Raw genomic sequence first — 15,060 nt, 5'->3', positions numbered from 1 at the left:
TAAAACGTTTCATCATAAGTGCATCCTCATTATCATGATATCACCGTTGTTAATATCATGATACATCTCCATCATTATTATCATCACCATCGTAACTATCTACACGGATTATACAACACACGCCTATGCAAATGCACATACATATGTACAAAACATAGAGTACTCACATACAAACATATATAGATAAAAAAAAACTGCCACATAGATACAAACAAACATACACACATTGAAAAATAACGGACGCGCACTCACATACAAACAAACACGCAAACAAACAAACAGACATGCAAACAAGGGAACATAGACACATACAAACATATATACAAACATTCGTACATACATACGTACACACAAAAGGAACATAAACAAATGCACCCGTACATACAAACATACATACAAACGTACTCAAAAGCACACACGTAGAAATGTTACAATGCTCTTTATAATTGAGACCAACGCAGGGAAGACTTGCCTCGTTAAAATTCTAATGCGTCTTATTCATATCATCTTTCTGAAAATAATAATGACAGACATCTACAGAATGATGATAGCGATGACGACTACGACGACGACGATGATGAAGACGATGATGAAACTATCATTAGGATGTCGATGATGATGTTCTTGGTTATGATAATGATGATTACGATGATGAAGTGATGATGATGATGATGTTTATGATTATGATAAGGATGATTACGATGACGAAGTGATGATGATGAGGATGACTATGATGATGAATGGTGATGGATTATGATGAAAATTTATGACGAAACAATGGCGATGACATCGACTGATACTTCTGGGATAATGCTGTTGCCAGATATCTAATGATAGTTGCAAGGCGGGTACAGAGTTAAATCGTATGTGTGCGTGTGTATGAAATTGTACACACATACATGTACGTCACGTGTTGAGTTGAAAATTTAGTGACATTTTTTTCTTCTATTCATATCATATAGGTCATAGAAACATAACGTCATCGTTACCAAAGATTCTAAAATAATTATGACCATTGTCAATATTTTCATTAAAAACTCTTTACATATAAATTATGACGGTTCTTTTTAAACTTGAACGTTTGCCGATATTTAAATTAATCACCTGTCGATCAGCTTTGAATTCAAAATGTTTTTTTTTTGTTAGAAACGCCACGTCCAATGTTTAGGCAGCATTTTGAATGGCAAATTTTGTTTTTTTGTTTCAAGTGGTGGTGGATCCAACAGTTGATAATAATTGTTAAGCCTCCTTTGATTGGCATTGAGATAAAACTGATACACTGTTTGATACTTTTTCAGCCGTGCCAGCACAAACTAATGACTAAAAGCCAAACCGAGCCGGTTTCATTCACTATTGTCCGACTCGATTCAGATCTGCTTGCTAATGATGATATTCCCAAATAACTGTTATTAAGCACCTCACGAATGCCTGATTACTCACAGACACACACACACACACACACACACACATCTACACAGGTATCACACACACACACTATATATACATATATACACGTTGCCAAACGTATGATAGTTTGCCGTTATCATGAATAAATGAATGAACGAACGAATGAACAAACAAACGAACGAACAAACAAACAAACAAACGAACAAACGAACGAATAAATGAATGTATGAATGAGTGAGTGAATGAGTTAACGAATATCGAGATGAATGAATAAGTGAGTGAGCGTATAGACGGATGGATAGATAAATGGATTGATTGATCAATGGCTGCAAAATAAATAGGCAGATTGATGCTAATTAAAAAAAGATTACGCAAGATAAATCAGATCGATTGAATGAATGAATGAATGAATGAATGAATGAATGAATGAATGAATGAATGAATGAATGAATGAATGAATGAATGAATGAATAAATGAATAAATGAATAAATGAATAAATGAATAAATGAATGAATGAATGAATGAATGAATGAATGAATGAATGAATGAATGAATGAATGAATGAATGAATGAATGAATGAATGAATGAATGAATGAATGAATGAATGAATGAATGAATGAATGAATGAATGAATGAATGAATGAATGAATGAATGAATGAATGAATGAGTGAGTGAATGAATGAATGAATGAATGAATGAATGAATGAATGAATGAATGAATGAATGAATGAATGAATGAATGAATGAATGAATGAATGAATGAATGAATGAATGAGTAAAAGAACAAACAAACAAATGGTTGAGTGAATGAATGAGTGAATAAACGAATAAATGAGTGAATGAATGAGTATATAAATGAGTGCGATTCATAATTTTCTCACATTATATTATGAAGTCTTGGCTAAATTTATTTAGATAATAATAATAAGAAGAAGAAGAAGAAGAAAAAGAAGAAGAAGAAGACACTCATTACTTTTCATTATGAAATACTAACTCAAGTTACCTGATAGCTTGATTGCTAGTTTACGAGCGCTAGCACTACTTAATTGCGCAGGCATATGGCAAGTTTTTGTTGGGTTATCTTCGCAAGAAGACTGTGTCAATCAAGTGAAGCGGGAATCCATGTGCTTTTGCCGAGGTTTTCATCTTATCGATTTAATTTTTTATTTATTTTTGCATGAGTTGCGTGTGTGTTTGCTCTGGTTGTTCTATAATTTTAAATGCGTTTCTGTTTATTTTTTTTTATTAATTTGTCTGTCTAATTGCGAGTGTTTGAGATAAATGGATGCGTGTTTATGTGTGCTTGTATGTGTGTGTGCGTTCGTGCTTGTGTAGTGTGTATGTGTGAGTTTATTTGTGAGTAGGTGTGTATCTAAGTAATATGATGTATGTACGTTGTTTCTAAATTAAATGTTTGTGTATATCTGAAACGTTTTTTTCTGTCATGTAGGCGTGCGTGGGCGAGTGCGTGTAGATGAAATGATCGTGTGTGTGTGTGTGTTTGTGTGTGTTTTTGTGTGTTTGTGTCTGTATGTGTGTGTGTCTGCTTGTGCTAAATTTGATCAAGAAATCTATACGCGCAAATGTGTTGCACTTTTGAGAAAAAATTAAATTAAAAAATGCAAAAGGAAAAAACTTCCCTAAGAAAGAGAGGAAAAGAAAGAAAGAGAGTGAGAGAGAGAAAAAAAGAGAGTAAGAAACAAAAACATTAAAAGTGGGAAGAAAATACGTCTGAAAATGAATATTGTATATCTTGTTGCTAATTTTGGCTGGTGTTAAAATGGAGATATATTGAAGATACATTAGATTATCAGATTTTTATATAAACGTGTGGTGTGTATGTGTGTGTGTTGTGTCTGTGTTGTGTCTGTGTCTAAATTTATGTGTGTGTGCTGCGTTAGGACATTCAACATTGATGTGCCTTTTTATTTGCTATTTACATGCATGAAATATGTATTTGGGCTAAAATAACGTATCTGTCAAACTCTACGTTTTTATGTCTTTGTTTTTATGTGTGTTTTTATGTGTATGTGAATGTGTGTGTTTGTGTGCGTGTGAATGTGTGTGTGACAGTGTGTGTTTGTGTGTATGTGAATGTTTGTGTTTTTGTGTGTATGTGAATGTTTGCGTTTGTATGTGTGTGTTTGTTTGCTCGGGTGCTTAAGCGTACGTTTGCATGCACAAGCTTGATGTAAAAATGTCGAGTGTTTATCAATTGTTAGCGCGTAAAGTGTCTGGTTTCTTGCGTAAATACGTAATTAGATTGTTATTGCAGTCGTTCGGTTTTGTTCTGTTGCTGCTGCTGATTGTGTTGTTATTGTTTCTGTTGTTATTGTTGTTGTTGTGTTGTTGTTGTTGTGTTGTTAGTGTGGTTGTTGTTTGTTCGTTTGTTGATTATTCTTATTATGGTTGTTCAACAGTTTTTGCTGGTTCTCAAAAAAGTTATTTGTGTTGATGTAAGTTTTATTGTTAACAATGTTTTAATTATATTTTTCAATGCTTGGTCTGTTTTTTTTGTGGTAACTTTGTTGTTGTTCCGCTTATTGCTTTTAATTAGAAAGAGTTTTTTAATATAGCTGCTTGGATGTTTGTTGATGCAATTGGTATAACTTCGGCTGCTGCTGATGTTATTGATGATGAATCTTTTTAATAGTTATTGTTTTGACGGTTTTAATGTCATTGTTAATACTTTTTAGATATATTTTTAATAAAAATTTTAGGACACCAAAAAATGAGCGAAATTTTTCAAAAACTGATTCATTGCTTTAATCAGTAAGGCGTTCTGTTGTTGAAAGTGATTTTAATACGTAACATATGAAAAGGTTTCAATTGCTGAAATTGTATAGAGAGAAAAAAATTAACGCAAATTAGTGCACGCAAATATATAATGTTATTTCAACATAATATAATGATCCTGGTAGAAAATTATTGTATTTATTTCAAGTGCCACCAACGAACCAAAAGAATGATAATACTTCGGATTGATTGTAATTTATTGTCAATCTGTTTGTTTGTGTTCACAATTTTGCTGACAAAAACGAAAAAAAAATTTTTTTTATAAATGTAAGCTAGTGCAAAAACATAAAATGACTTTTTTTTAACTTACAAAGTAAAAATCTGAATATTTAGAAAGGAACACACACACGTACACAAAAATTCACACACACATTCATACACACGCGCATACGCACATACACACACACGCGCATACGCACATATATACAAACACACATACAAGCACATACAGTAGCAAGCAAACAAGACGAAGCGTTTGCGTATAATGGCATTGTTAGGACTTGTGCTATTTGTTATTCAAATGCATCTGTTATCACGATATCGGTGGCTGAAAAAAAATTCTTCATCGATTTCATCATCGCCATCAAAATTTTTTATCATTTTCATTTTTATTACCACCATCATTATCATCATCATCAGCATCATCATCATCATCACCACCACCATCATCATCATCATCATCATCATCATCATCAACGACGTTATCGTTATCATCACCATCTTCATCATTATTACCATAGACTCAATTTTAGTATATGCACAAACAAAATAAGTTCTCACCTGATGTCATCATCATCATCATCATTGTAGTCGTTGTCATCATCATCATCATTGCTAGCTGATGTGACGTCCTTGTTTTAAACCCCAGCATCATCGTCATCCACATTGTTGTTGTTGTTTCCATCATCATCATCATAGTCGTCGTCGTCTTCATCACTATCATGGCTGTCATCATCTTTATGGCGGAGACGTTGGGGTGGGGGTCAGAAGTGTCTACGTCATCGAACAAATGAATGACGTCATTTGATCGCGTGGTGGCATAATTGTTTTTTTAGCTGATGATGAGTATGGCGATAATGAATGCTATGCCGTTTTTATGTTTTTTCTTTGTTTTGTAGTCTATGTTATTTCGGTTTCGTTGTTGTTGTTGTTGGTGCAGTCTGATTTGATATTCATCTGTTGACATTAGAAACGTTTTTGTTAGTTACTATTTAAAAAGTATTTTAATTTATCATGAAAATAATATTAACAACAATATTACTACTACTAGCTCCAAAAATGATGATAAAGATTATGGTGATGATAATAATAATAATAATAGCAGTTGTGGTGATGCTGATGATGCTGCTGCTGATGATAATGATGATGACGACGACGATGATGATGACGACGAAGATGATGATGATGATGATGATGATGATGACGATGATAATGGTCGAAGCGTGACACTTTCTGGAATGATAAATGATCAATCACAGATCAACACCACTCGTGTAATCATCATCATCATCATCACCGGCGCTAACACCGCTATCATCATCATCAACAACAACATTATCATCACCATCATCATCACCATCATCATCCTCACCATCATCATCATTATTGGCATCACCAACGAACATCACCACACTCAAAGGCTGCATTCATTTTAACATTAACCATTTTTGCACTCTTAATCTTTGCCATCTTAATCTTAATCATCATCATCATCATTATCATCATCGTCTTTGTCGTCGTCATCATCATTATCGAGGCCACTATTGTACCTTTTTTATTATCATAACTGTCATCATCATCATCATAGACAGGGTCATCACCGTCACCGTCATCGTCATCATCATCATGAACACCGATACATCTTTCTCATCATCATCATCATTATCATCATCATCATTATCATTGTTATGAAGATTATCACCGCCATCATCATCAGCATCGTCAAGGTCAACACCGCTATCATCATCATCAGCAGCATCGTCAAGGTCAACACCGCCATCATCATCATCATCAGTATCGTCAAGGTCATCACCACCATCATCATCATCAGCATCGTCAAGGTCATTATTATCAGCGCACCATCGTCTTCTCACACACTTTTCCAATATTGAAGTTGATTTATTGGACGCCATTTTTATGGTCACGTGCGTCAAACACAACAAATTCAATTACACACAGATAGATATACACGTACAAAGTTACAGATATACCTACACATACACGCGCACACGTACGTAAACACATACACATACATACATGCACACACATACATGCGAACATTCATACAATTTTATTAATTTTTTTACACAGTTTTGGCTTTCCCTTTGCGTTAGAAAAACGCATGAAAAATTTAACCATCCAAATGATCTTTATAATTTCCAATATCAACTTGAGTTCTATCCTCATCATCATCGTCGTAGTCGTCATCATTTTCAACTATGACATCATCATCAGCAGCAGCATCATCATCAATGTCACAATCATCGTCATCGTCGTCGTCGTCATTATCATGACGTACCTACGTATACATATACAGAGAGAGCGATAGTCGTGCTGGACAAAAGGTTAAGACCACCTTGTAAGGAACTTTGCACCCGGAGCTAGCCGGGATGATGTTGCATGACGTCACTAATCCCCAAGTTATTAATTGTCTTTGGTGAGAAACTCTAGTTTCTATGGTGATTGTTGCTATGGGGATTTCGCTGCTGCTTCGACAACGGATTTTTTTGATTCTCGATGTTGTTGGTGTCTTCGTTGTTGATGTTGTTGTTGATGATGTTGTTGATGTTGTTGTTGATGATGTTGTTGATGTTGTTGTTGATGATGTTGATAATGTTAATGTTGATGTTGTTGATAACGTTGTTGTTGCTGTTGTTAAGGTTGATGTTGTTTATATTATAATTGTAGTCGATGTTGTTGATGTTGATGTTATCGTTGAAGATGTTGTTGTTGATGTCGTTGATTACGTTGCTGATGTTGCAGTTGGTGGTGATGTCATTATTGTTAATGCTGTTAATGTGATTGTTGTTTTCAATGTTGAATAGTAATATTAATTTTGCTACAGTTTCAAGAGTGGAATTTATTAATGTTTACAATGTTTCGTCTGTTATAACTGTTAACATTGATAACTTTAATAACAATTGATTGTTTGTTTTGTTGTTTATATAGTTGTTTTAACCGTTTATATAGTTTCTGGTTAGGATTATATAGTTGTTCTAAATGTTTATATAGTTGCTTAATATGTTAATATGGTTGTTTTGACTCTTTTTGTTTATTACGTAAATTTTTGGTTTGAACGGCGATAATGACAATGATAATAACAATAACGATAATAATAGTAAAAATAATAATAATATTAATAATAACAATGATGATGATGATGATGACGATATGGTGGCTGTTGACGTAGACGACGGTGATGATGCTGATGATAATGGTGACGAAAGTATATAACGATAATTATTTAAAAAGTCAGTGTTGTTGATCTTGTCTTTTTATTTATAATATTCTACCCCACCCAACTTCCCCCTTCAAATCAAACAAAACAAAACTGAAATGATATATTTTTGACTTTGAAATAATTACGTGAGTGAATGTAGGTGATGACTGTATAATGATAACGCTGATGATGGGAATGATAACGGTGATGAAGACGTAAAGTTAAACGTGTGAACTTTGAGAAAAAAAGTTATACGAGTTTTGGCGATATTTTTTTCAGTAGAAAAAAAATTTCTTTAGCTTTTCAGAATAATTTATAACAATTTTAATGATGGCAACGAATGTGATATTAATAATAACAATAATAATACTAAGAAGAAAAAGAAGAAAAATAAGAATAAAAAAATAATAATAATAATCTCACCTGGATTAAACGATTACTTATCTTTGCTTAACGTCAATGAATAGATTGGAAAACAATAAACTCCTGATATATTTGGAGTTGATGAAGACATGCTAGAAATATTCTTGCATTTCAAATTATTTTCAAATTCCGAAATGATTCATATTAAAATAGAATAACGGTATTAAATAAATAAGTTAACAAATTATAATCTAATATAATGAAAATTGCGTACCAAATGGTTTTATTTTTATTTTTTCGTTCCAAACCAAACAATTTTTTTTTTCAAAATCTAAAACTGAAAAAATACATACTGAAAAAAAAATCATTTGGAAAAAACATACACAGGGTTTGAGCGGAAAAAATAAAGAAAATGTTATATAACGCATGTATGTATGTATATTGTATATATGTATGTATGTATATACATATGTATATACGTATGTATGTATGTAGTTATGTATGTGTGTGTGTGTGTGTGTGTGTGTGTGTGTATTTAAGTAGTATATATATATATATATATATATATATATATATATATATATATATATATATATGTATGTATGTCTACTCTTCATTTCAATGTAATGAATACGATGCTACTTTTGCATTTGCATGCGTGCTAGCATATTTTATATATTATATACGTAGGAATATATATGTACATACAATTTGTATATGTATATGTGTGTATATGTATGTATATTGTAAATAAAAATGTGCAAGCATGTGTTTGTATGTGTATGTTTATATATTTGTATCATGTATGTTTGTCTCCATGAATCCATACAATGTTTATGTTTGATGTTTATGTCATTGCGTATCTCGTTTATTTCACGTCATGTACATGCATTCATGTGTTTATCTGTTCATCATTGTTTAATTCTGTATTAGTACGATGTTTAATACGCAAAATGTATGCCTATCAGTGTACATGTGTTCATGTGGTGTGTATTTTGTTAACAGACTGAAATGTTTGCATTAATTTCGTTAAATTGTTTTCTATAAATGTGATTTAATCCGCTTTTACCTGTTAGCACACATAAACACACATACAAATAAACACACACAAGCAAACAAACACACACACACGTGCAAATTAGAATAAATACATATCATATGTAACTATAATTTTTGCCCTGCCATTATTGTTATGCATTAACAAGTAAGACAGTTATCGCTAATATTTTAAAGACTATCAAGTTAACGGTGATGGTGATGGTGAGAATGACGATGGTTACGAAGAAGCAGAGAAAGATGATGATAACGATGATGGTGATGGAGAAAAATGAAGATGACAATGACGACGATAATAAGGAAAATAATTTTATTCATCAGCATTAAATCACGTTTTTAGCCCACCCACCACGCCACAGCCAATGGCATTATCATCTTCACCATCATTTTCACCATCATCTCATCATCGTCGTCATCTCATTTATTAGCATCGTTATAGTCTGCATATCATTAACATTGCTGTTTGATATCATTTATCATAGCCCTTATCATAGCAATTAATGTTAATGCCTCATGATCGTAATCGCCATGTTTATCCTCATCATCTTCGTCATCATCTTCGTCATCATCATCATCATCATCATTATATTAACTATCTCATATATTACGGTTGCATGCATGATTGTTTAACTAACGCAGCGTATTAGTTTGTTATTCTACCTGATGAAGTTGTATGCTTGTATATGCGTGTGTGTTTGTTAGTGTATGTATGTATTTATGTATGTACGTGTGTGTGTGTGTGTGTGTGTGTGTGTGTGTGTGTGTGTGTGTGTGTGTGTTATTTGTATGATTTTTGTTTTGTGTTTGCTATTACGTAAATTATGTGTGTGTATATTTGTTTGTATTTTTGGGTGTCTGTATGTATCTATATTTGTACTTAGTATGTATGGGTGTGTTTGTATGTTATTATGTATGTATGTATGTAATATTATTATTATTATTTTCGTTTATTAAGAAAACCAAAAATAAGTTAAATTAAACTTGTGGATAGGTTACCCTCCCTTAACTAACAACACATGTATTAAAATTTCTAAAAAAAAAAGTTAAATAATTGTATGTATGTATGTGTGTGTGTGTGTGTGTGTGTATGTATGCATGTATGTATGTATGTGTATGCCCATAGTATTTTTTGTTTCTCTGTATAGATATACATATTTTTGACGAGATTAACATTATCGTCGTTGATGTTTCAAAATTTATACATGTTTCAGTGAGTTCGTTCGTGTTAGTTTCTGCTTGTTTCCAGTTAGTTGTTTTTTGTATTTCTATGTATGTTTATGTATTTCTATGTATGTTTATGTATACAAGCCTACGTTTGTGTTTGTATATGATTTCGCTTAAACGTCTGTCAATGTTGTAATAAATTTGTGTGCTTTTTGTCTAAATATTTAAACATATATAACTTTATACACACATACGTACATTTACACACACACACACACACACACACAAACACACACACAAACACACACACAAATACACACACACACATACAAAACATATGAGCTAATTCGTGTTCAGAAAAAATGATGAGTCTATCGTACATCATACAGTTGGCAGTTTTATAAATTTTAAAAGAACCGCCTTTTGCTCCACTTCCGCCACGCCTGATTATTACTATCACTTCTACTATGAGGCCCATTGTAAGTGAAATTACTGAACACGAACCTTGTGGTGAAACAGTTAAATAACTCCTCTGCCTATGAAGGAGTTTTTGTTACAACTACCATTTTCGCCAATATTAATAAAGATACTACTACTACTACTGATGATAATAATAATAATAACAATGATAATGGTAACGTATTTTATTTTTACTTGTCAAGGAAAGAAATCAAATGACAAAAAAATGCCTAATAAAATGAATTATAAAAAAATTGTATTTAAAATGTACGATGTAAAATTCCACGCTCTACGGCAATTGCACGTGTAACAATTATATTTAATTAGCACGACGCATTGTTTCTGAGGCAATATATACCATATGACGAGCTAATAGGAGTATTTTATAATAATATTATAATAATAAATATAATAATAATATAATAATAATAATAAACGCCAATTCGGGATCACTACTATGTTGAGAGGGAAGAAATTGGTTTGTTTAGCGAGGACTCGTGCTCGCATCAATGGCTGAGGCGAATTTACAACACGACGCTACATCAATTGCTAACCACTCAGTATTTATAGTCTTTTTTTGGGGGAGATTTTAAATTTTAGTTTAAGTAAAATATTCCTTTAATGTCTACTATGGTTATTTTTAATGTTGTTGTTGCAGTTGTTGCTACGTTTTTACAATTATTGTAACTAATATAAAGCTTTAGTTTTAAATATTTTGAGATAAGCTAAAAATATTAAATAAATTACATACAAAATTTAGAGTTTTTGGTTACTGCTTGTTTCTTGTTGCTGTTTATTTGTTAGGGTTTCAAAAATAGAAATCGCAATAACAAGAAAAAATTACACACGCCGAATTCAAAACTCTGGGGAAAAATACTACAAACAAACATGGCATAATTTTTTCATCATACGCTCCTTTTTTATATATAAATAATAATAATAATAATAATAATATTATTATTATTATTATTAAAAAACGTCAATAAAAACAATAAAAAAACATTAAAGGATAGTGACTAATAACAATCACAATATTAATAGTAGTAGTAATAATAAGCAAATAATATAATAATAACAGTAATAATAATAACAACACCAACAGTAATAGTAATAATAATAAATAATAATAATAAAATCAATTTCGCGGCAAGAAGACATGTGCACATGCAAATCTTGAGATTTTATCGCGTTCAAATGAATGATGCTACGTAGGGCCCTGATTCTATGTAATTATTTCTTACTCATATCTGATCCACAAGTAGCTGTTGTATATACGTGTGTGTGTATGTGTATGTGTGTGTGTGTGTATTTATGTATTTGTGTGTGTATATGTATGTATGTATGTATGCGTGTGTGTCGGTGTGTGTGTGTATGTATGCGTGTGGGCGTGTGCGTGTGTGTGTTTGTATGTATGTGTGTATGCAATATTCAAAACAAAACATATCTCAGTTAGAAAAAAGATCAACAAAACCAGAACAAATACAAGCAACCTCAACAGCAGCAGCAGCAGCAGTAGCATTAGTAGTAGTAGAAGCGACGAAAGATTCTAAATAACGGCGCAACGGCGGAAGTAGTAGTAATAGTATCACCATTACGTCAACTACCGTTACACGCCAGCGACTTCCGTTTTGCAAACGATCGATGACGTCACATTAGCCGCGATATCACGTGACATAGTGAGGAAGTGACGTAATTGATAAACGGTTGTCCGAGTAAATTCTTATAGAAATCTGCGGCTCGACGAATACTGGTTTATCGAGTCTGTTTTTTTTCTGCTTGCGCAAGAATTTTGATTGGAAGTAATCGTTTGTTTGGTTAGCGTTGCTTTTGTTGGCATTTTTGAAATGGAAAATAAAAAAATGAATAATAAAATAAATAAATAAAAAAAAATATTAATATTTGTATATTTAGTCTCTTAAGAGTTCGTTATTAATTATATGATTACATTTATATGATTTTATATACCCTTGATATTCCATTAACACGAGGTCTTAGACATGATACAGGCTATTCAATTCATATCATACAAACACGAGTCAGTATCTAAACACATGAATGTTTTGCTTAATAGCAAAGTTATAGGACAAACAAATTTTTTCTTAATCTAAATCAAGATGATTTGATCATTCTATCAGTAGTCGCTACTACAGATTCTAAGTTTTTTCTAAATAGAATCGACACCGAAGTAACAATACTCTGCAGTAACATCAGTAGTAATCATTTTCATTGCTACACGTACTAAGCATCGTTACAATTTCAATTAATTCAACGTTTAGCAGCAATAATGCGCACTGCAAAAAGTAATTGTTGCGCGGTGGTGTGCGTGCGCACTGCGCAGTTTCTCTGACGTCTTGTGTTCTTTAGGAGAAGAAAGATAATTAAATAAAAAAATTTAAAACAGGCAAACAAAGAATACACCAGCTGCAAATAGATACAAAACAGATACAAACACATACACATATACATATACAAACACATACACATATACAAACACATACACATATACAAACACATACATACAAACACTTACAAACATTTACAAACACATACACACAAACACATACAACTGCATACACAAACACATTCATCAAACACATACATACAATAACTTAAAAAACTTACAAACATACACACAAAAACATACAAACAAAATTAAACAGATACAAAACTATACAAACACATACATACACGCACGTCCAAACACAAACAAACGTAAGCAAACAAGTACACAAAGCGTACTTCAATTTACAAAGAAGATACATCCATTCAAGCTGGGCACCAATTTTCGCCCGTTGCAACAACAAAGGGAGGAAAAATGATGGGTGAGATGGTGATAATGATAAGGATGATGATGACGACAATGATGATGAGGACGACGATGACGATGACAAGATGATAATGATCGCGATGACATGACGACGACGATGATGAAGATCAAGATGAGGGTCGTCTTTTGCATTCAACGTGAATGTCAATTGTTGTTGCCTGTTCATTAAATTTAATTAATTCGTTTTTTAACCGCCACACAACTCTTTCATTTTGTTTTTCTATTTATTCATTCATTCATTTATTTTTTCATTCATTTATTTTTTCATTCATTTCTTTATTCATTCGTTCATTCTTTTGCCCATTTTTTGAATGCTTATTTTTAAAATTTTCTATTCGTGCTTGTTAATATTTGTTTCTGGCATAATTATTTCTTTGAACATTCAGGCGTTTTTTACTCATCCATTCATTCGTTCGTTCGTTCGATCGTTCAATCGATTTTTTGTTCATTCATTCGTTCATTCATTCATTCATTCATTCATTCATTCATTCATTCATTCATTCATTCATTCATTCATTCATTCATTCATTCATTCATTCATTCATTCATTCATTCATTCATTCATTCATTCATTCATTCATTCATTCATTCATTCATTCATTCATTCATTCATTCATTCATTCATTCATTCATTCATTCATTCATTCATTCATTCATTCATTCATTCATTCATTCATTCATTCATTCATTCATTCATTCATTCATTCATTCATTCATTCATTCATTCATTCATTCATTCATTCATCCATTCATTCATTCATTCATTCATTCATTCTTCAATCCATTGGCCAGTTAGCTGTGCTTGAGAATGTTCTGGAAAATGAAAATAGATCGACGAACGATGGCTTTGTAATCTTGTTAAAGCGACTATAATCATAACTTATCATCATCGTCATCGTCATCCTCCCCTTTATTCTCAACGCCCCCCATCCTTCGACTTTTTTTTTCCTGTATTTATTACTTCCCTGGTTATTATTGCCACCATATTATCATCGTCGTCGTCTTCGCTACCTTTTTATCGTTACAATCATCGCCATCATCATCATCGTCATCATCATCGTCGTCGTCTTCATCATCATCATAATCGTCATCGTCGTCGTCATCAGCAATGTTTAAAGGCGTCAATTCATCCGTCTCAGTAACCTGTTGAAGGTTTTCGTAGATGGCGATGATGATGATAATGTAGAGATGATGATGGTGATGATGATAGAGATGATGATGATGATGATGATGATGATAGTAATAGTGGCAGAGGAGTCGGTGATGATAGTAGTTTTTAATACGAAATAAATTGAACAGATGAGCCTGATTGGAATGGTGTTAAGTGAGAGAGCGTCAGGTACATAATGTAATTTTGAAGAAAGGGTTTGTATGTATGTCTGTATGTATGTATGTCTGTATGTATGTATGTATGTATGTATGTATGTATGTATGTATGTATGTATGTATGTATGTATGTATGTATGTATGTATGTCTGTATGTATGTATGTCTGTATGTATGTATGTATGTATGTATGTATGTATGTATGTATGTATGTATGTATG

At 32.3% G+C, this 15,060-nt stretch overlaps 1 protein-coding gene across 1 annotated transcript; it reads left to right on the top strand.

Moving 5' to 3' along the window:
• Positions 1-11,888: 11,888 nt before the first annotated feature.
• Positions 11,889-15,060, top strand: HELRODRAFT_76929 (hypothetical protein; the record flags this gene model as incomplete). The annotated part of the gene is made up of 2 exons (XM_009016757.1): positions 11,889-12,084; positions 14,879-15,060. Coding segments are annotated over 2 exons (378 nt in total), but the record flags the coding sequence as incomplete, so codon positions are not given.

This window comes from Helobdella robusta (genome assembly GCF_000326865.2).
Source record: "Helobdella robusta unplaced genomic scaffold HELROscaffold_19, whole genome shotgun sequence".
NCBI lineage: Eukaryota > Metazoa > Annelida > Clitellata > Rhynchobdellida > Glossiphoniidae > Helobdella > Helobdella robusta.
Note: the sequence above shows the minus strand (reverse complement) of the source record. Positions and strands in the feature narration are given on the sequence as shown.